This window comes from Poromitra crassiceps (genome assembly GCF_964638095.1).
Source record: "Poromitra crassiceps genome assembly, chromosome: 30".
NCBI classification, from domain to species: Eukaryota; Metazoa; Chordata; class Actinopteri; order Beryciformes; family Melamphaidae; genus Poromitra; species Poromitra crassiceps.
The window spans coordinates 13,765,400-13,792,792 of NC_139652.1; the positions used below are offsets into that span (position 1 = coordinate 13,765,400).

Consider the following 27,393-nt stretch of genomic DNA (forward strand, 5'->3'; position numbering starts at 1 on the left):
TGAATTACAGCCAGTTTCGAGGGAACTCATGACAAGTGCCGATGGCAGTGGCTCCACACTGTGACGGTGTTTGTTTGCCAGCTCGAGGCTACTGTGTCAGCAGGCAGACGTACCCTGGAAAGATTCCACGTCCACCGTGTCCTCCTCTTTCTGCCACTCAAAGTTCTCCATGGCTCCTCCACGAGAGACTCGACGACTGCCGGCCTGTCAGCAAACGCTATGGAAGAGTTATCTGTGCTCCAACACCTTGAGAAGATGCCAGATGGCAGAATGTATGCCACAGTCATTAGCACAGCCAAAAATGATCCACAAACAAAACGCCCTGTATTATATTATAAGCCCCGTATGACGTATTAAAACAAAAATACATAAAAGCACAGCACGCTCTCCCTCAACGTGGGTAGTGGGAAACGCAAAGGTTAGAAGAGGAAGCTTGCCACCAGGTGGTTTCAGTTTTAAATCCCCAGACTTGCTAGAAAGACGAGTGAGGGAAGTGAATGAAAAATGCTTTCCTCCTCTTCTCCAACAACGCCTCCACAAGTGCCCTCGAGCAAGTATTTAACCCCCAGCTGCAGCAGGGGAGTTGCTCACTCACTTTGACTTTGATAGGAGCCTTTTTGATTCTTGCCAGGCAGCTTCCTGCATTGCTGCAGTCCAGAGAAACCCTTAAAGGAACACTCCGCCCATTTTCAACCAGCTTTGTATCATTAGAACATCAGTAGTATATCAGAAAACTGTAAACGGTTTTGAAGTCTGTCATTTAATTTGACAGTTATTGAGTGTTAAAGTGTGGACCAGTGACATCACTGGTCCACACCAACTCAAATGAATAACTCATTAACTCAAATCAACTCTCAATAACTGTCAAACTATTAATCATTCATCTAGTTTGACAGTTAGCATTTTGAAGTAGCATCTCTAAAATATCCGCTTTTCAGAAACTGGCAAATGCAACCTTGTTTTCAGCTCCGCCGCCATGCATTTTATTATTTTATCAAATGGGTTTTTGAAAGGGTTTCATATACTGTCAGAACAAAGGGTTGGACCATGCACTTCCAGAGCATAGGATCCAACTGAAGTTAGAAACCTTTCACATGACATCACAGCGGTACGACAAAGGTCTGAAAGTTGCCAAACTGAAAAAAGGAAGCGGTTTTATTTTTAGGCTTATGTTTAGCTTCCTCACTTCCTATTCTGTCAAGTCTTTTTTGGGGGGTTTGTTTTCGACTAGCACACTCAGCACTCCACAGAAGAGTAGGACCCCCATAGATTTACAGGATCAAACTTCTCCCCCCGGAACATTTTGAATATGCTATATGGTCCCTGACAAAGCACTGCAAACGCCAGCAAAAATAATAATAATAAAGATTCGTGAGAGCGTGTCAAACTGTTGTTCCCAAGATGCAACTTGATTTTCTTTGTTTGTGTGTGTGTGTGTGTGTTTCTTTGTGTGTGTGTGTGTGTGTGTGTGTGTGTCTGTGTGTGTGTTTACGGCTTCCTTTTCCTGAGATTGATGACAGTAACTTTCAGACAAGGTCAAAAGTCTTTTTGAACAAGCTTACCTTCGTAGTCTCTGAGTGAGAGGGAGGAGACAGAATTGGGTTACTTCAGCTGAACTGACTTCCTCAGCTGGATGTCAACGTCTCTGAACCGTCAAACCCAGCGGCAACAAAAAGCACAGAGGGTTGTGCTCAGTCTGAAGATGGAAAAATGTATCACGAAGAAGGTCCTGAGTGCACTCAACTCCAACCACTGACTTAGAAGAGAACAGCGTGTGTCGGAGGGTCAACAGGGAAGACGAGCACGAACGAGAGGATGTGGCGGAGCAGAAGTTTGCACTTCCTCCTTTTTTGATATTGCATTGTTTTGTCATACAGGAACACAGTGCACGGCGGCTGCTGCTGATGAAGGCGTTTGACTTTGGGTGACGTGCAGCGCTTGAGAGAAGGTCGTGTGAAAGATGTAATATGGGAGCAGGGCCGGCGCCAGGATGAAATGACTGAGGGGGCGGTTATAACTGGGGAGGGAGCTGATTTTTTTTTTTTTTAAATATGATATTTTTATATCGTAAAACATAGGTTATATACCCGCTATGCCTATTTCTGGACTTTTTAACCATAATGACCTCTGAAAAGCGCAATAACAACACAAGAAAGACTACTATTCAAAAAAAAATTTTTTTTTTTTTTTTTAAGTGAGGGGGCAGAAAATTTAACTGAGGGGGCAAAGCCCCCTAGGCCCCCTCGTGGCACCGGGCCCGTATGGGAGGACATGTAGATGGAACAAATGTCTTGTTTGGAAAGCACACTGGAGGAGGTCTGAGCGAACGTGACACTCGTGGACACCTGTAGCACTCAGTCTCGCCTCACACATCTCCATCTGTGCCTGCATGGCCTGGATCAATTTGCTGTCATTCCTATAAGCAGAGAGAGGGAGAGACAGACAGCAGAACAACACGCTCTGTAATGTGCACTACTGGTCTTGTCGTCAGAAGAAAGAGGAGGGGGGGGGGGGATCACCAATCAGCCAGACGAAGGGGCAATTTGGGGATGTGGAAGGTTACCATGGTAACTAAGGCAACGAGACAGAGAAAATAAAGGCCTAAAATAAACCCATAATTCCTTTAGTGAAACTCACATTGTGCACTCGGATGTTCCGAAGCCGATCTCGCTGGAAAAAAACAAAAGCAAATCCACACAATAGTGAAATAAAATAAAATTCTCTTCCTGTTGAAATTCAGACGTTTATTTCCTGATAAGACACAGATGAAAGAAAAGCTGAGGGAGAGCGAGCCATCCAGTGCAAACGCGTCTCCTCGCGGTCTACATTGACTCATCCTCTCTCAATAATTCAGCCCCGGCTCTAAAATGCATGACTGGTCCTGTACTGTACACGTTGTGTCATCTTTAGTGGTCTCCAGGCTGCACCACGGGGCCCAGGCCTCCGGGGGCGCACTCATCTGAAAGGCTGGTCAATACCAAGACACTCTGACTGGCTCCCCACAGGGGGACACCAAGAGCACATTGCACTTAAGGCAAAGAGAAGAACAGCATCGGCTTATAAATATGGCTTGAACCAGAGACACAGTGTGTACACAGTTCAAGTTAAACTGACAAAACGCTGGTTTGAGACTTCCTTCACCTTTTCAAGCAAAAGTGAATAAGTAATGATAGGTTAAATGTCGGTTTATAAAGGCAACGTGATTAGGCTATATTAAGAATATACAAAGCTTTGTGAGATACAATATAATACATACGCAGCATTTTCAACGATTCTGCGGAGCAGTTTTCCTTTAACATAACACAGCCTTAACCCCGCTAGCCGGGCGCTTATGAGCGAGAAGCGCCCCGGCTAGCGGGGTTAAAACACAGCCATGCTTCCCAGTTTGGACAGTCCTGACCCTCATACATTCTCCAGTGATGGCTGTTTATCCAAATGCAGGCTAAAGGTTGCAGGGGTTTTCCCGGGTTGCAGTTAGCATTGGCGGAAGGAATAAATAAATACTGACATTTGGGGAAGATTAAATACTAACATTCATAGCCCCCTTTCCAGGCCGCTCCCCCTGGGTCTCTTTTTTTAAGTCCCGCATGATGGTGACATGAGTCCCAGTCCGGCTCAGTGTTGCGTAACATCAGGGCGCAGTGTTCTTCTCATATTGGGGCTAGAGACCTGGCGGAGATCACTCGGAGTTCTTGTAGTTGGTGAACAGGTTGTACAAGACTCTGAGGGTGGACTTGAGGTTCAGGTTGACCACGTCTGTAAGGAATGGAAACACCCCACACACACACACACACACACACACACACACACACACACACACACACACACACACACACACACACACACACACAGAGAGATCATTATTAGACCTGCAGGCTGTTTGAAGTCTGCTTGAGCTGAAAGCTGCAGGGAAGAAAGTGTGAACCTCCGAGACGTGGAGAAAAAGTTCTTGCTCTAGTTCTGGAGTAAATAACGTGCCGTAAAGAGAAAGTGAATCTGAATCTGAAAAATGGGGTGGCTGGAACACCGAAGCTAAAAAAGAATTGGGTTTGCCCTAGCGTCAAATCCAATTTACAATGCAAAAAAGGGCTTCCTCCTCTGCTCACCGCTGGTTCACTTGACTTCAAAAGATGGGAGTTTAACATAGGGCCTAGGAATTTGCAAATGATTATCATGTGGTGTCGTTTTTTCTCACCAAAGGAGATTCGAAGGTAAGAACAAATCTTTATGTATAAGACATATCTGCTCGTTCTCTAATTGGCCTTTTTCTAATTTCTCATCTGAATTGAGACTTTTATATCGAGTGATTCACACCAGACACCATTTTGTTCAAGCAGGGTAGCATTGCATCACCATTTACACTGGGATGTCATAAGCCCCTTATTATCGGCATTGCCTTGTTAGCTAGTGTGACACTGTTGACATCATTAGAGGCTCTGCTAGGCCTATCTCTACTTTCACTTATAATGAAGCTGAAGTCACTTCATAAAACAGATAGGAGTGCAGTTATCTGACTACAAACGTGGTAGCTGTAATAATTCCAATTACTGGGGGGGGGGGGGGGGGGGGGGGGAGTAATCTGATTGCAAATAGTTTGGATAGGATTAGCCAGGAAAATGTCGGGACAGAAGGGATTGTGATATTGTGGATAAAACAGTTTACACTTTTTTTAAAAGACAGCTCGCAAGGACTGGAGAGGATGTTAATAGCACTGCTTTTTATTACAGTATTGCAATCAATAGAATAAATGATTATTTTAATATCAACTTCATGGATTAAATTAACTCACAAGCAACAGAAATCAATGACATCGCACTAGTTGATGAAGTCACTGATTACATTTTAAGCAAGCGATCAGTCAAATGTACTTGATTACATTCTGCATGCAAGCTTTCCAACCTTGCCGATTGTGTTATCTCTATCTGTGCAAGGGGTGCAGAGTTTGAAGAGTCAAGTATTAATTGAAGTTCCTCATAAGTCATGAATAAATAATGCAATAGTAAAAGTCCTATTTTGTACCTAATAATTAAACACACTATCAATTAGCCTACTTCAATGCTCCCTATTTTGATTCTTTATTACATTCTGTTAAAACAGGTTGGTTTATTACAAAAGGAAAAGAGCAGCTCAAGGCTGTGTGAACTCAGCACTAGCTGGTATGAGAGTGTTTCAAGGCAAGGCAAGGTCTCCATCTAGTGGCCAACTTTAAAATGGCTGCTACTGTTGGACACCAGCAATTCAATACTTGGCCTTCAGTGGCCGGTACAGGGGATTTGTAATCAAAGTCATTTCATTGTATCTTTTATTTCAGTGTGAATTTCAGACATAGTCAGCTTGCTTGGCGATGATGAAGATGGTCATGGCCAAGTACTTGAGGATTTCCTCTCTTGGTGCGAGGATGCCTTCCTCCAACTGAATGTCTCAAAAACCAAGGAGATGAGTGTTGATTTTAGGAGACCCCCCCCCAGTTCCCCAGAACAGTGTTGTCCATGGCCAGCAAGTTGACCTGGTGTCCACCTACAAATATTTGGGCCCTACTTTTGACAGTAAGCTGAAATTTGATGTGAACTGTGAAATGCTGTGTAAGAAAGGTCAGCAACGCCTCTTTTGTTTAAGGAAGCTTGCCAAATTTCAGGTCGACAAATCATTAATGAAACTGTTCTATAGTGCCTTTATTGAGTCTGTAATCTCCTTCTCCATAATTTGCTGGTGTGGAAACCTGAGCATAAAGGACAATAACCACCTTGGGAGGATTGTGAGAACGGCTTCAAAGATAGCTGGAGTAAATTTCAGTAGCCTGGATCACGTCTTCCAAAAACCAATGCTTAAGAAAGCCAAGTCCATTCGTATGGACAATTCTCACCCTCTCAGCTCTGAGTACAAGCTGCTTCCTTCTGGCCTTCGCCTAAATGTTCCACGGGCCACAAAAAATAGGTATACTGTAAGTTCTCCTTTGTGCCTGTTTCTATCCAGGCCCTAAATGCCGATGAGAGGAGGAGGTAACTTGTTGCTTACTGTGGGACTTAACTACGCTGAATGACCAGCCTCTGTGTTTTTTGTTTTTGTTTTATCTATTGCTTGTTTTACAAATGTCTTGTTATGTATTTCACACACACATACTGTATCTGTATTACTGGGGAAATACAAATACAATAGCTTTATTGTAGCTACATCTTCTTGTAATGTGTAAGGCGGTTACTAAGCCTAGCCTTGCCTTACTCACTCACTTGCACTAGAACTTTGAACTGCTGCCTAACTCTCATTGATGTGCTGCTACTTTTTTTACCTCAGCTAGGCCCTGTCTGGGTCACCTGCACTTGCACTGATACCTCAAACTGCCATCCTGATTTTTATTGTTTTATGTGTCTTACATTGCGTACTTGTTTATGTGTCTTATTTTAGGTTATCATGTGTTTTATCTTGTGATTTTATGTCTCCCTGGTGATTTATATCTGCTTTTATGTTTTGCTGCAAATCAAATCGCCCTTCTGGGACAAACAAATAAATGAACTTGAACTTGATCTTTTATTTGCTCTTGTTAATAGTGGGCTACTTTGATTTATTGTTATATTAGTTATTATGTCTTACCTTCAGGTCTGGCCTTGGGTTTCTTCAGGCCTCCATCCTGCATCAGCTCAAAGGAAAACGCCACATTGTGGACCTGAGAGGAACAACATGGAAATTCATTCAATGACATTGTAGTGAATTGCTAGTTATCCCACCTACTGAACCCCATAATTCAAAAATTATATATAATTATAATTATAATAATATATAATAATATTATAATTAAGCAATATAGCATGAGAGCCAGTGTGTTGTGAAGAATATATCCCCCTGATCAGCTGTTATCCCACGAGGCCGCAGGCCGAGTGGGATAACTGCTGAGCAGGGGGATATATTCCACAACACACGCAGCTCGAGTGCTATATTGCTTTTATAAAACGGTTCCCAAGTATGATAATATAATAATAATAATAATACTATAAGTACGACTACGACTGGCATGTCATTCTGATAGAGTCAGTTGAAACACTACTGTAAGGCGGGACCGCAAGAACATGCGAGTGATTTGATTGGATCGTTCTGGAGACTGAAGTTGACATTGGCCAATCCTGGCGCTTGCTGAGTAGCTGAGAGCTTTCTGGAATCCCCGACAGGCAGCTCGAGCCGCAGCGCTGCATTCTCAGCGCTTGCTGAGAAGCTGAATGCTTTCTGCAAAGCCGACACCAACTAACGTTACGGGGTTAAATGCGGGGTTAAATGCGGGGTTAACAGCCTTTCTTTTGCAAAGAAGACATTAGCCCGCATCTATTCTTGTACAAAACATCATTTTCTGCGAAGTATTAGTAAAGTTATAAGCGAAGATCGATTCACAAGGATCTGACAGCTGTCTCCGCCATTTTTTTTTCTACGTTGTCATTTGAGGTAAGCCTTATTATTACTCTCTTAGTAAGAGAGTTGCCATGGCAACCAATAACCCATGGCCATGGGTTATTGAACTCGGTTACTGGAATTATACAATGGCTGTGAACCAATCAGATTGCTTGATTTGAGAGAGCCATTTTATAATTATATATATATAATAAAAAGCCCCAATGACCTTCTGCTCAAAGCTCTCTGGGGTAAGGAAGAAGTTGTACAGAGGCACAAAGTAGTCTTCCAACAGTCCCATCAGCAATACCAGGTACACTCCATCGGCAAACTGCACACACACACACACACACACACACACACACACACACACACACACACACACACACACACACACACACACACAGAGGGAGAGAAGAGAGGTGGCAGACTCCATGAAGATATACAGTACGCTTTATTCAAACTGTATGAGCAGATTGGATTAGATGTATTAGAAAATTATAATCCAATGAGTAGTGTCAGAGTGATACTATAAGTGGGCGGATAAACCCTCAAGTCTCTTACCTGAGTTTCCAGCTCAGTGACTTCAAGGTTCAGCTTGTTCAGGTGTTTATTTACAAAGGTGATGAGAGACTGGAAGTGGAATGGGAAAAAAAAAATCATAAAGAATATTTTGAATATATATATTTTTTAATATAGCCAATGATGTCAAACTCGCTGCTAAAAGACAATTTTTTTTTTTTTTACCGTTTTTACTACGTTGAGCTTGTCAGGCGCATGATCCAGCAGCGTGTCAAATGCGTCTCTCTCTGTGATGAAGAAGAAATTGAAGCTTATGAAGACTGAAGCGGACAAACAATGAAACTTTAAAAGTAAAGGGATTTCCATAATACTGTAACATGAAACAGATATACTGGGACTCACCGAATCTACCCAGCATCATCCTGAAAAACACAAATAAAAGAGACAAGAGATTAATAATCTTATTGTTTTTCAATAACAATAATTGCCAGTAAGGTGATCGGGGTGCAGCAAGCCCACACTTCAGCACATTTATAATAAGTGTGTGATGAATAAGATAATAATAATTTATTCAAACTGTCCTGACCATCCACATTATATGACCTCCTTCCATCTGACTGCCGTTTTAGAAGGACATTGTTGCTATCAACAATCTGAATTTACTAGGCTAGGCTTATACTTGCACACCCTTATATTGTTTTTTATATTATCTTTTATTGACATATTGCTTCTGCACAGCACTTTACTCGATTTGATGCAGTACTCTTTTGCACTCACTGCATAATATGATCAGACCTGTTATTGTTTACCATTTTTGATTTTGCTGGTTCATTGTGGTAGGAATGCATTCGTTTTTTTTTTTACTTGAGCTGATTGTACTCCCGGAATTACTGTTTTGTATTATGATGCTTGTTATTGTAAAAAAAAAAATACGTCTTATTTCCCGATGCGTTTCTGATGCCAGCTGCAGACCAAATTTCCTTTGGGATAATAAAGTTGAAGGTTTTGGAAGAACGGTTTCAGTATTCCAATCCGAATCTCACAACAACTCGAAACGAGAAGAGGGGAACCTAATGGAGGTTTGATTGTGGGTGAAATTAGAAAGAAATTGCATCGGCTCTTACTCCGTGGTGCTCGTCAGCTCCTTGGTCACAAGAGACGTCTGGAGGATGCCTTCTCTTTTCTGCTCAAAACAAACACATTCACAGTCAAGGTGCTTTTATTACCACACAACAGAAATAGAGGACTCGCTGATGCACATCGAATAAATCAGACAAAGACCAAAAGTAAACAACAAATGTAGTCATAAACTGACACATCTCTGCTGCAAAAGACACTTCTGTATCCATTCGCCACTCAGTTCCATCTAAATGGTAAATGGTAAATGGTCTGCATTTATATAGCACTTTTATCCAAAGCGCTTTACAATGAGTAGATAGTCTACATTCACCCATTCATACACCGATGGCGGCAGGCTGCCACGCTGGGTGCCTACACACCATCGGGAGCAATTTGGGGTTAAGTGTCTTGCCCAAGGACACAACGACAGCAGCTGGGAGGGAGCGGGGATCGAACCGCCAACCCTTGCGTCATTGGCCGACCCGCTCTACCTCCTGAGCTAAAGCCGCCCCGTCTGAACCCCTATCGAGCATCGTGATGATCTATGCCACCATTGTCTGAGCTTGATGCGACTGCTTACCTTGACCACCACCACCTGTGCAGAGACGTGCTCAGGCAGTCGGATGGGGGCCTGGAAGTGCATGGCCAGAGCCACCAGCAGATAGACGATAGCCACCAGGTTCTTTGAATGGATAGCTGCGAAAATAAACCACAAGAACAGACCGTCAACTCTTCAACACGGCAAGCTAACATAATAATGATGTGAGCAATTTCCCGAAGACAATTTCCAGTGGGAATCAAACCCTTGAACACTGTTCAATCAATAATCGGGGTTAAATAGCCACTGAGGTACACAGGGTTAAATAATCTGGGTTAAATAGCCACTGAGGTACACAGGGTTAAATAACCAGCAGCCGAGTTGCGTATGTGGCCAGGCAAGCGAGCGTAGCGCGAGAGCTGCATCAGCGAGGCCGCCCTCGAGGGCAAACCAACGAGGTAGAAATGAGCGATGAGGAGGAGGAGGGGAAGGAGGATGACGATGAGGCACGGCACTGTTTCCAGTATACATACACACAGTATACATACACACAGTATACATACACACAGTATACATACACACAGTATACATACACACAGTATACATACACACAGTATACATACACACAGTATAAACTCACAGTCAACATTCCACTCTATGGACCAGCCGTGCGGCCTCAGGATTTCATTGACCGCCTCCAGCACCGTCTGAAGCTTCTGCTTCTGGCCGATCTCTGACTGGGTCACCTCGGCCACGTTCAGCTTCCTGCCAGACAGCTTCTCTGTCAGCAGCAGAGAGAGAGGAGAGACACAGACATCAGGTCAACCTGAGGAAACTAACTGACAGCAGAGAGAGAGGAGAGACACAGACATCAGGTCAAACTGAGGAAACTAACTGACAGCAGAGAGAGGAGAGACACAGACATCAGGTCAAACTGATTAAACTAACTGACAGCAGAGAGAGAGGAGAGACACAGACATCAGGTCAAACTGAGGAAACTAACTGACAGCAGAGAGAGAGGAGAGACACAGACATCAGGTCAAACTGAGGAAACTAACTGACAGCAGAGAGAGAGGAGAGACACAGGTCATAGGTCAAACTGAGGAAACTAACTGACAGCAGAGAGAGAGGAGAGACACAGACATCAGGTCAAACTGAGGAAACTAACTCACAGCAGAGAGAGGAGAGACACAGGTCATAGGTCAAACTGAGGAAACTAACTCACAGCAGAGAGAGAGGAGAGACACAGGTCATAGGTCAAACTGAGGAAACTAACTGACAGCAGAGAGAGGAGAGACACAGACATCAGGTCAAACTGAGGAAACTAACTGACAGCAGAGAGAGAGGAGAGACACAGACATCAGGTCAAACTGAGGAAACTAACTGACAGCAGAGAGAGAGGAGAGACACAGGTCATAGGTCAAACTGAGGAAACTAACTTGACAGCAGAGAGAGAGGAGAGACACAGACATCAGGTCAAACCGAGGAAACTAACTGACAGCAGAGAGAGGAGAGACACAGACATCAGGTCAAACTGAGGAAACTAACTGACAGCAGAGAGAGAGGAGAGACACAGACATCAGGTCAAACCGAGGAAACTAACTCACAGCAGAGAGAGGAGAGACACACACACACATTTTGATTTGTCTAATTAGCTGGTGTTTGTACATGTGCCAACAGGTCGGGACAGAGGGCAAAGGAGCTTCAAAAAAACATGCCGTAAATTGCAGTACGGACTGAGAATACATAAATCCAAATATGAGAAAAATATATGTGAGTAAACCCGTTCCTCACCAAATAACTTCTGGAGCACTTGTCCGTCATAACAGTCCTCCTCCAGGTCTTTGACGATGATTCTGTCTTCCTCTAACTCACTGTTAATCCAGTCAATCAGGACCTGCAGCAGGGCACACATCAAATCAACATTTAGACAGCAAAGGCCATTTGGGTTCCTTGCAGGGTCAAATTAACTAATGCTACCAGTTCTCTTCATGCCTGCTTACAGTATACAAGGTTTTACCTATAATTATAGCCTACTGCATGTTGTGTGTGTGTTGTTCATATATAGGCTAATTAAACCCAACATGGGTAACATGATGACAGGCTATTAAACATGTTGTTTTGGTTCACAGCCACATATGGTTTGTTTGTATAGTCTGGGCACCTTTCACCCCGCTTTTTGTCATTGGGTCGTAAACCACGGAACCAGAATGAACACCGGAAGGACGTGCGCCAAAAAACGTCTTTGTTGCCGTAAGCTTGACGTCTCTTTCCTCGATTAATTGTCTGATGCAGCTTCTGTATTGGCTTAAAAGATGTGAGATTGTGAATCCGCAATGTTTCTACAAGAACTTCTTCAAAAAGTTCGTTCGGTACGTACGTCCATCTTTTGTTTTGTTGTTTGCCGTTCTGATACTTGTGTCAAATTGTCAAGTTAACGTAAAGGTTGACGAGCTAGAAACGCTGCCCTTCCTGTCTAAGGCGGGCTTTCGAGTTGCCGCAAAATGAACCGTTTGTGATGTACTTTGAAAGGGTCAGACGTTTAAAAAAAATCGAATTGTATATTATCAGCTTCATGCGAGGGATCAGAACGAGCAGCATTTTGGTAAACAAACCGCGTCACAGGGTGGCAACGGCAATGGAACCCTATGGAGCCCAAGTGGCGCGAGTGTCTGACTATAGCCAGTTAATAACTCTGTTTACATTTTAAAAACTGCGACAGTTCACGCAACTTTAACACGACATGCATGTATTATACATCAAACTCTTGAGCTACTTCTGCTCTCACTCAGAATGTCAAAATAAGCGATGCGATGTATAGTTTTTGAGATATTAACGTTTGTTTGGCACTAGTGACGTCACGCTGATTCGTCAAACGTAGCGCGTTGAGGTTAACGTAGCGCGAGCTCTGGCCTGGGAGAGAGAAAGAAAAAGAGAGAAAGAGAGAGAGAGAGAGAGAGAGAAAGAAAGAAACAGAGGAAGATAAATACCACCAGACACGCTGACCAGACCAGCAGCAACAGATATGGACTGGGGCAGCCAGGTGGAGATGGAGGAGCAGAGACGAAATTATGTCCAAAGGGACATACAGGGTTACGCAAGGAAGAGAAAGAGAGAGAGAAAGATGTCGTCTGGTGACTCTTCTGGAAGCTGTGACTCCAGAGAGGGAGACGTCATCATCATGGAGACTGATGAAGACGTGTTGCTACGGCGGCAGAAACAGATCGACTACGGCAAGAACACGCTGGCCTACGATCGATACACCGAGCAGGTTCCCAGACATCAGCGACAGCCAGGTGGTGTTCACCCGAACTTCCCGAAGACTCCGAATAAGTTCAAGAAGTACAGCCGTCGCTCCTGGGACCAGCAGATTAAACTGTGGAAGATCAACCTGCACGCCGCCTGGGACCCCCCCCCTGCTGCGCTGGAGAACCAAGAAAATGCCCGGGAGTTCTGGGACCTCCCTCCACATGCACAGGAGAACCAAGAACACGACCTCAGTCACATTGAGGAGCTGGATCGTGATGATGATGGCATTGAGCTGGACTTCCCAACCCTCCCAGCCTCACAGAAGACGACAGCCTCCTCCACCGAATGCAACCTCATACTGGAGGATGAAGACTCCACCAAATGCAACCTCATACTGGAGGATGAAGACTCCACCAAATGCAACCTCATACTGGAGGATGAAGACTGTCTGGCGACGTCTGTTAAAGTCATGAAGATGGAGTCCACAGTGGAGCTGGAGCCCGACATGGCATAGCACCGTCACTCACTGGCGCCCTCTTCAGGACAAAAAATATCACATTTTGAGACAATTTGGACAGCGTTGCTAATTTTCCATGGTGGTACATTGATTCCTCATATTGATTTTGTTCAAGTTGGGAAAACCTTTGCCTGTTCAAGCAAGGCAATTATATGGTGTTACACACTGAGTGGCCATTTCCCTTTTACAGCATGTGTTTCTGAACCCATCACAGGCGGCTGGCCTGCTTATAGAAGGCTTCTGATAGGAGAGGACTAGTCATATGTTTTGAATGAGCTTGCTTGGGTCATTACTGAATTTGATCAGTTTGAGTTTGTTTTTTCAAAAATGTTAAAGAAGTCTGTTCTGTTCTGCGATGCAATGTTAGCAAAGTAGAAATCCATCAAAGTTGCTCATTTCCATTGGCCGAAAATATTTCCAGTGTCTCATGTTCTTCAGGCGTGGCGTATGATGTTATAGGAGGAGGCTTTGGCTTAAATCTCATACTGCCTACTAGTTACTAAATAGTAAGAATACTGAAAATCACATTAGCCTCAGATTTCCCTCTCCCTCCCTTCTATACTTTGAACTGCTTCACTTATCAGTCTCCAAAAATATTTTGGGCTGCAATTCATTTTTACATCGGTTGTGTGTGTTTGGGTTTGAATACGGTTTGTTGTTTTAAATACAAATGTTATTGTAGCAGATGCATCTTGTTTGTATAAAGCTTTTGCTTTATGATCTTTCAAATAAATAAATAAATACCTTAATGTCAAACAGAAGAGCCAGGGGTGAGTATGTGCCCTTACATCAGCACACTGATACAACGAGATGACACGATGTCTGAGTGAGAAACATGAACACTAGAGCAGTGGTTCTCAACTGGTGCAGCCTCAGGACCCACTATTTTCCTTGTCATGAAGTCGCGACCCAAATTTCAGATTTTTTTTTAAACCACTCAAATTTATTGCACAAAAAATAGCGCATTAATTTAATACACAATGCCTTCATGCACTGTTATAAACCTCAAATGAACAAAAAAGTGCAACAGAAGTGCAACTAGGGCTAAAAACCAATTGAAATAAGGCAGACTTGAATTACAGGCCTATATGTTTTTAAATTTAAACAAGTCAAACTGGTCATGCTCAGAAAGTCTTATTTGAACTGTATGAAATATGAAATAAAAGGCAGATTTATCTTGAATTACATGCCTATATGTTTTTAAACAAGTTAATTACATGCCTATATGTTTTTAAACAAGTTAATAATAATAATAATAATAATAATAATAATAATAATAATAATAAAACAAGTTAACCTGGTCATGCTAATCCAGTTTCAATAGTCTGAATTTAACTAATATGAAATAAAAAGGCAGACTTTTCTTGAATCACAGGCAGGCTATATGCTTTTTAGTTAAACTGGTCATAACTTTTAATTAAACTGGGGCCATGCTAATCCAGTTTCAATCATCTGAATTTAACTCAAATTAAATATGAAATGAAAAGGCAGACTTCTCTTGAATTACAGGCAGAGCGTATGCTTCAGCTTGTTAAACAAGTAAAATTGGTCAGGCTAATCCAGTTTCAATAATCTGAATTTAACTCAAATGAAATATGGATTTTTTTAATTATTTTTTTGGCCAATGTCCGCGACCCAATCAAAACGGCCCCGCGACCCACCTTTGGGTCGCGACCCACCAGTTGAGAAACGCTGCACTAGACTACCTTCAGAAGGTCTTTGAATTTGGGGTTTTCCCTGGATGTTGGGTCCAGCATGTTCCTCTCGGCATTCTCCTCTGATGGAAGATAACATGACGGAGATCAACAGAGTCAGTGGGAGTCCATATAAGATCCAGTGTACACGTTTACCTTGGCCTTTAGACACAGACACACACACATTCTTCTCACACATACACACCAACAGACAGACAGACATGCTCGCGCGCGCGCACACACACACACACACACACACACACACACACACACACACACACACACACACACACACACACATATGAACAGTTTTCACACTCAGGTCAACTGATTCAGATGGTGACTGCAGACAGAGGGAGTTGTCTCTGCTCCCACACCCACAGCTCTTTCATTTCCTATTCTTCCATGTCACACCAACGTCTCCATTAGTCAACATGTATTACACTCATTGTTGTCAGGAACCAGAGTAACCCTCCTGACAGTCAGCTAAAGACAGAGTAACCCTCCTGACAGTCAGCTAAAGACAGAGTAACCCTCCTGACAGTCAGCTAAAGACAGAGTAACCCTTCTGACAGTCAGCTAAAGACAGAGTAACCCTCCTGACAGTCAGCTAAAGACAGAGTAACCCTCCTGACAGTCAGCTAAAGACAGAGTAACCCTCCTGACAGTCAGCTAAAGACAGAGTAACCCTCCTGACAGTCAGCTAAAGACAGAGTAACCCTCCTGACAGTCAGCTAAAGACAGAGTAACCCTTCTGACAGTCAGCTAAAGACAGAGTAACCCTCCTGACAGTCAGCTAAAGACAGAGTAACCCTCCTGACAGTCAGCTAAAGACAGAGTAACCCCCCTGACAGTCAGCTAAAGACAGTGTAACCCTCCTGACAGTCAGCTAAAGACAGAGTAACCCTCCTGACAGTCAGCTAAAGACAGTGTAACCCTTCTGACAGTCAGCTAAAGACAGAGTAACCCTTCTGACAGTCAGCTAAAGACAGAGTAACCCTTCTGACAGTCAGCTAAAGACAGTGTAACCCTCCTGACAGTCAGCTAAAGACAGAGTAACCCTCCTGACAGTCAGCTAAAGACAGAGTAACCCTCCTGACAGTCAGCTAAAGACAGAGTAACCCTTCTGACAGTCAGCTAAAGACAGAGTAACCCTTCTGACAGTCAGCTAAAGACAGTGTAACCCTCCTGACAGTCAGCTAAAGACAGAGTAACCCTCCTGACAGTCAGCTAAAGACAGAGTAACCCTTCTGACAGTCAGCTAAAGACAGAGTAACCCTTCTGACAGTCAGCTAAAGACAGAGTAACCCTTCTGACAGTCAGCTAAAGACAGTGTAACCCTTCTGACAGTCAGTTAAAGACAGAGTAACCCTTCTGACAGTCAGCTAAAGACAGAGTAACCCTCCTGACAGTCAGCTAAAGACAGAGTAACCCTCCTGACAGTCAGCTAAAGACAGAGTAACCCTTCTGACAGTCAGCTAAAGACAGAGTAACCCTCCTGACAGTCAGCTAAAGACAGAGTAACCCTCCTGACAGTCAGCTAAAGACAGAGTAACCCTTCTGACAGTCAGCTAAAGACAGAGTAACCCTCCTGACAGTCAGCTAAAGACAGACTAACCCTTCTTCTGACAGTCAGCTAAAGACAGTGTAACCCTTCTGACAGTCAGCTAAAGACAGAGTAACCCTTCTGACAGTCAGCTAAAGACAGAGTAACCCTCCTGACAGTCAGCTAAAGACAGAGTAACCCTTCTGACAGTCAGCTAAAGACAGTGTAACCCTTCTGACAGTCAGCTAAAGACAGAGTAACCCTTCTGACAGTCAGCTAAAGACAGTGTAACCCTCCTGACAGTCAGCTAAAGACAGTGTAACCCTTCTGACAGTCAGCTAAAGACAGTGTAACCCTTCTGACAGTCAGCTAAAGACAGAGTAACCCTTCTGACAGTCAGCTAAAGACAGTGTAACCCTTCTGACAGTCAGCTAAAGACAGAGTAACCCTTCTGACAGTCAGCTAAAGACAGAGTAACCCTTCTGACAGTCAGCTAAAGACAGAGTAACCCTTCTGACAGTCAGCTAAAGACATTGTAACCCAGGAACCCTTCTGACAGTCAGCTAAAGACAGAGGAACCCTTCTGACAGTCACCTAAAGGCAACACAGACTTGGAGAAGCTAAAAATTATTGTTTGTGTGCAAATGCTGAGAAACTGTATCAAAAAGTAGCATAAAAACAATAGTCTAATTCATGGGGGTTATTTAGCACTTGACTGCCATGAAAACCAATAATATAAACTAATCACCAAGATGGCCTGTAGCGGGGATGAGTTTGTAGCGTTCAAAAACATACTGTACATTGAACAAATTTGTGATCAGATCCTGCTTTCAAGACATATAAAGCAGAAGCAGTCATTGGCCTGTCATCATTTTGGATTTCTATTCTTCATTTACACTAAAATTAGTATTTAAAAACCTCTCCTAAATGGTTTTCCTCAGCTATGTTCTCTTATCTATCCTCTATCTGTTGACAAATGTGTTAAATGTAAGTTTTCAGGCCATTCAAATTAATTGGAAGGGAATACAAACTTGTCCCCGCGGCATCTGATCTTGGTCATTAGTTCATATTATGGTTTGTATGGCGGTCAAGTGCCAAAAAAACAACAACCCCGTCCCCAAGTTAAAACTGAGTGGAATATTGTTTTAACATTCATTCACTCAGTCAGTCAGTCAGTCAGTGCTAAAGATGGCAGTTTAAGTCAAGTCATAGTGTTGTGTACCCAGCAGCGTGTCCTCTGGATGGATGTCTGTCCCAGAGGGAAGCATGGGAGCGTTAATGGCATTCTTCCCCTCCTCATGGAGATCACTCACTAGGGAGACAGCAAAATAAGACATGTCAAAGTAAGGCAAGAGTAAAAAGAACAAGAAGGGAAGTAAAAAACAATAAGATGTCATACTGATATTAATTGCGAATAAAAAATAGTTTTATGAAGGGATTTAAAGGACGATACACACACACATAGAGTAGAATATCCTCCGATAATCATTGCACTTCAATGAGGAGAGAGGGAGGTGGAGAGAGACAGAGAAAGAGTGTGTGAGAGAGCGAGAAAAATGAGAAACAAAGGCAGACAGTGGATCAGCTGAAACACACATTCAGTGCTACATGTATGTACAACGTCCAGCTGTCTGAAGGCTTAACACAGCCTGGGCCCAGAGCCTCTGATGTCACACTTTGCCCTGTGGAGGCACTGTCCCATTACCCCCTGCACCACCCACTCTGCTCTTCTTCTATGGTGCTTCATCAGTCACTCATCAACCACTTACTGTAACTGTATTTAGACTCAGCAAGCGTCTGAAGACATGAAGCTCAGGTGAACTGGAGAATGTAAATTGCCCATATAGCATGCATGTGAGAGTGGGTGTGTTTAATGTAGTGCGGACGGTGATGTAGCATTATTCCCATGATGTCACATGTGTTGTTGGTGCTTTTCATATAGCTCATTGGCTGTGGCTGTCATTTAATTATAATAATCACATGTTAATTTATTACTATCATCTTGTTATGTCCCTATCATGGCTGAGTGGTGATGTAACAGAAAACTGAATAGTATCTCTATAGCATAGCATATGATGTAGTATTATATGGTATAGTGATGTAATATGTATATGACACATACAGTATATGATAAGGCATGTATAGTCCTTTGAGACACGCGTGTGATAAAGGGCTATAAATAAATAAACATGATTTGACTTAAATTGTTAGACCTGAGCAAAATAGCATTTGTAAATACTGTTGTTCATTTGTTTTACCCAGTGTTGGGCAAGTTACTTTCAAAATGTAATATACTACATATTACTAGCTACTTTCATTTGAAAGTAATAAGTTACTTTACAATATTACCGTCTGTGTAGAGTAACTCGTCACTCTTACACTACTTTTGCATTACTTTCACTGTAATAACAGCAGTAGCAGAATGACATCGCCGCCCCGGAATCATCCAGCAAAAATAATTTAAACCGTCTTGAAGTCAGCGTAACCTGTACAAAATTCTAAATGTTATCCTTTTCCTTTGTTATTGTCATCTACAATGGTTATTTGCATAAAAACACACAATTTGATTAGGAAATGATTGTATCTTTATTTAAATATGTGCTTTGATAAAAAAAAAGTAACTCAATTTGTAACTTGTGTTACTTGACAAAGTAACTGGTATAATATTACTGGAATCCTATTGGTAATAAGGTATATTACTGAGTTACTGCTAAAAGTAATATATTACATGTAATATGTTACTTTTGTAATGAGTTACCCCCAACACTGGTTTTACCTTACTTATAAGGTGCAAAATGGTCAGCGATTACTGCAAATGACAATAGTTTAGAGTCTAAATTTTAGACACTGAAATGTTTGAGATTCAGTACTTTTTTTTTTTTACTTTCCTGACACTATCTGAAGTCCTGAAGTGGTTTCACACTGTCTGGTATATTGCAAGCAGGTCAACACAATTGCCAGGAATGATTTGCCACTTTCATTTGACCCAGGCATGTTAATAGTTCACAGTCAACTGATTAAAGGCAACAAGGAGCGTAAACATCAATAAACCAGACAACAAAAAGAAACCAATATTGACGGCCACTTTGAGTGAGGTATTGAACAAGCCCACTTTCTGCTGTGAGGTTTGGACTTCAGACTGGAGAGTGGGGTTAGTGTCTGTCTCCCCCTAATGGCCACATTGCTTTTATCCTCTTGTGTTTTCAATTGATCAAACCTGCAACAGGGAACAGCCTAAAAACCCATCCTTTCATCGACTTTGCTATTTAACGCCTATGAGGAGAGCCAAGGGAAAGATGCAAGGGATAATAAAGTTATTGAATTTAGCATTTCATGGACACTTTGTATTGGAAATAGAACGCAAGCTGGCAGAAACTCTATAATAGGGCACCATCAGCACAATCGGAGAGAAATCACAGCTTCAAAGCCTGTCCAGAGAGGGAATGTACAGTACAGTCCAGCTCAGGGAGGAGGCGTCCCCGAAGATTTCCTATCTGATGGAGCCTTCTTGAAGTCGCTGACCACCACAAGCCCTCGCCAGCGGGCCGGCGGGCTGCTGTAGCCTTGCATCTGACCACAGATCAGCAGCTTGCTTTATATTTACAACGCAGGCTTGGGCGGAATTTCATCATAATTATGCTACTTCCTCCCCCGGTGTCCATCTGTACATCTGGCTGCCTTAGTGGCTTTGTGCCGTGCTGGACCCAGATTGTACTTTATTGTTATTTTTTTATTTTTTACCACAGGAACAAAATGGTGAAATTGGATTAATTTAACTGATAATAATCATTCACTTGCCAGTCCTGAAATATAATAACCACCTTCGGGCACCCAGTGCACCTAGTGGTGTTTTTACACTGGATAGACCGTCTTGAGAATCACTGCTCTCACAAAACCTGACATCCACAACACACACACATCACATCGCTGAATATGACCATAAAGAGTAGTAAGGTAACGAGCCATGCTTCCCCATGCATAAGACCGAGTTCCTCAAAGTGCACCATCTAAACACCCTGCATGCCAGCTTCAAAAAAACACCAATACACAAATTACCTTGTTTCTTCCTCTTGGTCCCACACAGCAGCCCCGCCATGCTCCCAATGTAAAACGGAGGCTTCCCCAATGACACAGCGAGTGAAGGTAGAGCCTCTGTAGGAGTGTGTGCAGCCTATGTGTGGTGTGGGTGTGTGGGTGTAGCCTATGTGTGGTGTGGTGGGTGTGTGGGTGTAGCCTATGTGTGGTGTGTGTGTGTGTGTGTGTGTGTGTGTTGCAGTCGGTGGGGTTGAGCAGTGGCAGGGGCGTCCTCACGTGTTTATTTCTGTCACAAACCCTCTACCCCACCTCTGCGCTCCAGTTACCGGAGAAGCAGAGGGGTGTGTGTTCTCTGTGTGTGTGTTCTGTGTGTGTGTTCTGTCTGTGTGTGTGTGTGTGTACCGGACAGGAAGGAGACACTGTAACCCTAGCACAGCAGTAACCTCTGGGCTGTCACGCTGTGGACGGAGTGGACATCACTACCTCAAGTCATTTTTTGGACGGGACAGGGAACGTGGGGGGAAAACAGGTAATGCGTTTGTTCGACATTCTCTAATACATTTGTATTTGTAATCTACTTGCTCTCTACTGTACATCTACTGTAGCATGGTGTTTTAACTACGACGACTGGAGTGTTCGCTCCGATTCTCATCGATGCCGGGTGACCGTTTTGTGGTCAGGCCCGGCAGTAGTTCCAAAAACAAAAACAGCAGAAGTGACTGTATAAGATTAGGTTTGCAGCGTGCAGCATAGTAATTTCACGGCAATACAACCGTAGGCTACTGAAGAATAACTGCCCTCTTAACGAGCGTGTGCTTTGGACCCGTTAATATTGCTTTGCTGCAGTGGGGTAATCAATCAGGCAGTAAACATATTCCTCTTAACAGAATTACACTAATTGAATAGAAAGCGGGGGGCTTGCAGTCAGCGACATTTATCTTCTGCCAGCTTCGTTGCAGAAATTCATGGAAATGCTTGTCATCAGTGCCACAACAACCCTATGCAAGAAAAGGCATGGCAAAGTCAAAACAACAGCAACGATACGGTGAGATTTCTCTTCGCTTATAGACGGGCTGACAGAGGAATGCAGCAGGCATGCAGGGATAATCAACTTGCTTTGCCCGGGGGCCACTTTCGTGAAATGATAGGAGGCCAGGGGCCAGTTAAAGGAACACGCCGCCCATTTTCAACCAGCTTTGTATCATTAGAACATCAGTAGTATATCAGAAAACTTTAAACGGTTTTGAAGTCTGTCATTTAATTTCACAGTTATTGAGTGTTAAAGTGTGGACCAGTGACATCACTGGTCCACACTAACTCAAATGAATAACTCATTAACTCAAATCAACTCTCAATAACTGTCAAATTAAATGACAGACTTCAAAACAGTTTACAGTTTTCTGATATACTACTGATGTTCCAATGATACAAAGCTGGTTGAAAATGGGCGGAGTGTTCCTTTAATAAACAAACAATATCAATTTTTCTGTATAGTGGATTGTAGGTTTTGGGGGTGTCAGCCGGAGTTTAGTCTGACAATGTTGTACACACCGGATAGTTAGTTAGTTAGGTTAAATTAGTTAGGTTAAGTTAGTTAAGTACATACAAAAGTGCCTGGGTGGCGAGCAGACAGACGGCAGTATTTGACAATTTAGCTGGAGCTCAGTCAAACTTTCTTTCTCATTAGTTTTTTTTATTGTGAATTAGAATCTAATTCACAATTAAAACTAACATGAAATTATTTGAATAAATGGTTGGGGGGGGGGGGGGTGCACTCTGCACCCTATCATGGGCCACATCTGGCCCCCGGGCCGCAAGTTGAGTATCACTGCATTCATTATGTATACGATCGGTCCAGACTGTAAACAATTTGTGTAACGCAGATTGGAGATCAACCTCTCCTTGGGTGGTTCCACTGCTCCCGAGGGGGAGGTGGTTCACTGTGACACAGGGCGAAAGATATAAATAATGGCAGAGTATGGAGAAGACAGACTGGACCTTAAATATAGCTCTGGTTATTTACACCAACACAGGCACCAGTGACTAAATGGCGCCGAACACTCATTAACCACAGCCAGGAGATGTCAGACGGTGTCAGTGAGGATGTTCCACAGCGGGGCTGCATCAGATATTAGCCGGCATGACAGATAGTATAACTATAATGACATAACTGTCGCTGTAATATACCAGCAATTTGGAGAATTGTATATGCTATCATACTTTATATTTAGCCTACACTTGAGGCATCTGGGTAATGCTTATATCCGGAGAACGTTAAATTCCTAGACGGCACGAACATTACACAAAAACTTAGGGCCGCAACTAACGATTGTTTTAATTATCCAGGCCCGGTTCTACGGGGGTGCAAAAGCATGCATTGCACCCTTATTTTAATTGTCTGCATGCTCAGTTGAAAAGTAAAAAAAAGAAAGAAAAATTATAAATGCTGCAGCTGCACACTTACTGTTCAAACTTGAATTATAATTGTTGTTTTTCTTTGTTCTTTGATGTGAATTTATGGCTTTTTGGCACCTATATGTAACCTTTTAAGGTTGAGATAATTGTATTATCATTATATGGTCCAAATATTTCAGTAAAGCACTTGAAACTCTTGAAATATTCTTGCTTGGGTGGTATCATTCTACTTGAAATGATGGTAAAATGCATTATTTTTAGTAAAATAACATGCCTAATTTTTTGGGCGGCCGGCCTTTGGCCGGGCATCTGCACCCCTTCCTATCTAGGATGCATCCCTAGTCATCTTGTTCTGGAACCGGCCCTGTAATTATCGATTAATCTGTCGATTATTTGATTGATTAATCTATTTAGTCGTTTGGTCTAAAAAATGTGAGAAAATGGTGAAGAAATGTGTTTCCCAAAGCCCAAGATGACGTCCTCAAGTGTCTTGTTTTGTCCACAACCCAAAGGTATATTCAGTTTACGGTTACAGAGGAGGAGAGAAACCAGGAAATATTCACATTAAGAAGCTCGAATCAGAGAATTTTGACTTTTTTTTCTTACAAAATTACTCAAAACGACTAATCGATTATCAAAGTAGTTGATCTTTCTGTCGATCGACTAATCGATTAATCGTTGCAGCTCTAAACTAATAGGAAGGAGTGCAAGGGTCAGAGCCACTGACAATCTGTGCTAGTTTAGCCATACCGTAGTTATATAATACATTATTTAATGCACGCATTGTATCTCTTTTTGATATGCGGAATTTGCAAAATAGCAACGATAAACCTGGAATAAAGAAACGTCAGCTTACTATTGTTGGCCTCCATCCTTGTGTGATCTACATGAATATTTCCTACTTTCTCAGGGGAAACACACTTGACCCTGCTAAGATACTGTACAAGGCTGAGGGTGTGACCACACACACATCCTTACAGTGCTTATAAGGCAATGACTTGCTGTCAGTGTTGGGCAAGTTACTTTCAAAATGTAATATACTACATATTACTAGTTACTGTCATTTGAAAGTAATAAGTTACTTTCACAATATTACTTTCTGTGTAGAGTAACTTGTTACTTATTACACTACTTTTGCATTACTTTTACCAAAACAACAGCAGCAGCAGAATGACATCGCTGCCCCGGAACCATCCCGAAAAATTATTTCAACCGCCTTGAAGTCAGTGTAAACAATCCAAAATTCTAAATGTTATTCTTTTCCTTTGTTATTATCATCTATAATGGTTATTTGCATAAAAACACACAGTTTGATTAGGAAATGATTGTATCTTTTTTAAATATGTGCTATGATTTAATAAAATGTAACTCAATTTGTAACTTGAGTTACTTGACAAAGTAACTGGTATAATATTACTGAGATCCTATAAGTAATAGGTTATATTACTGAGTTACTGTTAAAAGTAATATATTACATGTAATTTGTTACTTTTGTAATGAGTTACCCCCAACACTGCTTGCTGTACTATAACTATAATTACTGGACAGTGACACTGGGTAGTGTGGGAAGTGTGTGTGCCTGATATTGTCACTCACTCACTCACACACTCTCACACACACACACACACACACACACACACACACACACACACACACACACACACACACACACACACACACACACACACACACACACACACACACACACACACACACACACACACTTCCTTTCAGTTTATCAGGATATATGCAGAAGCAGCCATAGACTTATCTGGGTCTGTAACTGCAGTTAAACTGCAGTCTGTTAAACAGAGGATGTGAAAATACATGTTCAGCTGCTGTTTCATGTCTTGGTGAGAAGCCTCTAGCTGTTCCTTTTAATGTCCGGCTAATAAAGGCACCAACATGTTTCCTCCTCCATTTCTAATCCTGCAGGAAATCCGAGTCAAAGTGTTTATAATGCTGCAGGAAATCCGAGTCAAAGTGCTTCTAATACTGCATAATTCCATGTATTTACAGTTGCTAAGGAGTGTCATAACTTCTTAAGAAATCAAAGCCTTTCAGAGAGGAACTTCAGCCGTGTACCAATTGTTCAGCGAAAGTGAATGAACTTCTCTAGTGGCTGATGGGTGTGCTCCTCAAAACACACCACACCCAAAAGTAACAGAAACCACAAGGCAGCACGTGACGCTGTGGTGCCCCGCGTGCTTACTTTCTATCATGCTGATTTATGATTCTAACAGAATCATGTTCCTCTGCCATTATAATGCCTGGTATAGCATCTATGAGTGTGAATCCACTTTCACCACACAGGGGCACTCCACACTCAGAGAGACACCTCGGTTGTATTGACCCTGCTGTCTGTATACAGAATTTATCACCTACAGCTGTGGTTCTCAAAGTGGGGTCCGGGGAACATCTGTGGGTGGTTGTGGGTGGGTTGTGGGTCGGCAAAACCAGAAAGTGTTCTAACCAACAATTAGAAGGAGACTTTATCATCTCAGTCCTTCATTGGTTTATCATGGCATCCTCTGATGAAATCTCCTTGCTAAGCCGAAATGCATCAGTGTGCTGTCCAAAATGAGTCTTATCCCCAAAACCCCAAAATAAATAAAAGAAACCAGCAAAATGCTCACCTGATGATGGTGATTGAGTCTTCTTTTTGTAACTGTTGGAGTGCAGCTTCTACCCTTGCTTTTCAGGCTAATGATTTACTGTTGATCTGTTTGTTTGTTTGTTTGTTTGTTTGTTTGTTTGAGAACCATGCTTGCTCTCCCCGCGAGTTTGATTTCACATTTGTACTCATTTGAAGTTAGTAGTACTATGAAAAAAAACGGTATGACTCTCTCCTCACTATTACCTCCCCCACAGGCCACAGTATGAACAATAACACAAGTCCTCTTTTCAGATGGGGCTCCTTGGGACAGAATCCAAATCAAATCAAATTCAAATTGGGGGGGGGGGGGGGGGAGGGGGTCCCTACATCGTTTTTGGGGTGCTGCTTGTGTGGGAACCACCGAGTTAGAGAAGTGCTGAGAGGGCTGATGAATGGAATTTAATTGGGTGCTCCAAAACAATTAACACGTCTCTGTCCTGCTGGTGGAGCCCCCTTTTATGGAGAATGACAAACACATGGCTGAGAGCGCTCGACACACACACACACACAGAGACACACACAGAGAGACACACACAGAGACACACACAGAGACACACACACACACACACACACACACACACACACACACACACACACACACACACACACACACACACACACACACACACACACAGACACACACAGAGAGACACACACACACACACACACACACACACACACACACACACACACACACACACACACACAAAGGGGGCGTCAAACGTTGCAGCTGTCCTTCACCAGACAGTTTGGTTGGAACTGGGTTGGAAAATAGCTTGGTAATAAATGAGAAAGTGGAAAAAGTGGGCCAAGAGGCTACATGAGAGGGTTTATAGAGTTAAGGATCTCCAGCAAAATAAAGGGAGAAAAGTGGGACTAATCCTCTTACACCTTATCTTGATAGCCTCGCATTCCTGGCACCGGTCACGCATCTATTTCTGTTTATTAGCTCATCTTAGATGCCTGTGGACTCCATAAGGCTTTGTCTCGCTGCTCAAAAAAGCCTTTCCTATGGAGACATTCAAACTAGATGGCTACACAACAGACCGCAAAACTAGAATAATAAAAAAAACGTCCTGTAACTTTTAGATAGACAATATTTGGAACGTCTTATGAATTGTATGATCAGCAGCATTATATAGGCTACATAACAAAGTATAGGCCTACAAGAATACAGCCGTTATGAGATGAGATCAAAATAAGTTAGCCTACAACAAAGTCACTAAACACTAGTGACTATAGCCTACCACTCATGTTTCAGTAGTGGAATTGTCAAGGCCAATAGCATATAGCCTACAATAACAAAATAGCCTAATCCTTGGTGAAGCACTGCATATAGCCTGTCACTGTCCCACAACACACAAAACACTGATAGACGCATCATGTGATTGCAGCACCATGGACAGTAACGGCCCGGATCAAATTATGGCCTTATAATAATGTTATTATAACCTACACTCAGGGAAAAAGAAAGGACAAATTACCTTCTTTGGACTTTTTCTTGCGTGACAGTGTCCCTCCTAATTTCCCGAGAAAAGATTCGTCCTTTTTCATCTTTGCGGACTGTGGGGTCGCGGATCTGGTCCCAGACATCGTTGAGGTGCGGGGCTGGCAGTGCGGGTTCTGCGGTGTGGATAATCCGACGTCGCCGCCTTTGGATGCTGTCAGTGACCAGTGTCAGCGACAACTAACAACACACGCATAACAGGCAGAGGAGGCAAGACAGAG

At 42.7% G+C, this 27,393-nt stretch overlaps 2 protein-coding genes across 6 annotated transcripts in view; both read right to left on the reverse strand.

Moving 5' to 3' along the window:
* Positions 1 to 1,743, reverse strand: part of parvg (parvin, gamma) — a 14,201-nt gene extending 12,458 nt beyond the window's left edge. For 2 of the 4 annotated variants that reach the window (XM_083663149.1, XM_083663152.1), the window contains exons 1-2: positions 1,563 to 1,743; positions 114 to 246 (exon numbers count right to left, since the gene is read on the reverse strand). In XM_083663149.1, the coding sequence (XP_083519275.1) occupies positions 114 to 171 (58 nt within the window). In that variant the 5' untranslated portion in view covers positions 172 to 246; positions 1,563 to 1,743. Of the gene's footprint in view, positions 247 to 1,562 lie in introns of those variants that run through there. The other 2 variants (XM_083663150.1, XM_083663151.1) reach the window with 2 other exon arrangements.
* Positions 1,744 to 2,748: 1,005 nt separating this feature from the next.
* On the reverse strand, positions 2,749 to 27,393 carry parvb (parvin, beta). Of its 2 annotated transcripts, none has more exons than XM_083663147.1 (13): positions 27,150 to 27,393; positions 17,782 to 17,871; positions 15,026 to 15,096; positions 11,348 to 11,450; positions 10,194 to 10,334; positions 9,596 to 9,711; positions 9,021 to 9,079; positions 8,299 to 8,318; positions 8,122 to 8,183; positions 7,939 to 8,007; positions 7,604 to 7,705; positions 6,589 to 6,661; positions 2,749 to 3,756 (listed from the first exon to the last, which is right to left on the reverse strand). In XM_083663147.1, the coding sequence occupies exons 1-13, from the start codon at positions 27,256 to 27,258 to the stop codon at positions 3,680 to 3,682; spliced, it is 1,092 nt and encodes a 363-aa protein (XP_083519273.1). In that variant the 5' UTR covers positions 27,259 to 27,393; the 3' UTR covers positions 2,749 to 3,679. The 2 variants fall into 2 exon arrangements, with proteins under 2 accessions (XP_083519273.1, XP_083519274.1); XM_083663148.1 differs by lacking the exon at positions 27,150 to 27,393 and adding an exon at positions 20,616 to 20,754.

Coding starts and splice junctions, on each gene's coding strand:
- parvb (XM_083663147.1), bottom strand. CDS start 27,258: ATGTCTGGGACCAGATCCGCGACCCCACAGTCCGCAAAGATGAAAAAG. Junction 17,872..27,149: donor CAAGAAAAAGTCCAAAGAAG/GTAATTTGTCCT, acceptor CTGTCTCCCTAG/TGAGTGATCTCCATGAGGAG. Junction 7,706..7,938: donor TCACTGAGCTGGAAACTCAG/GTAAGAGACTTG, acceptor GTGTGTGTGCAG/TTTGCCGATGGAGTGTACCT.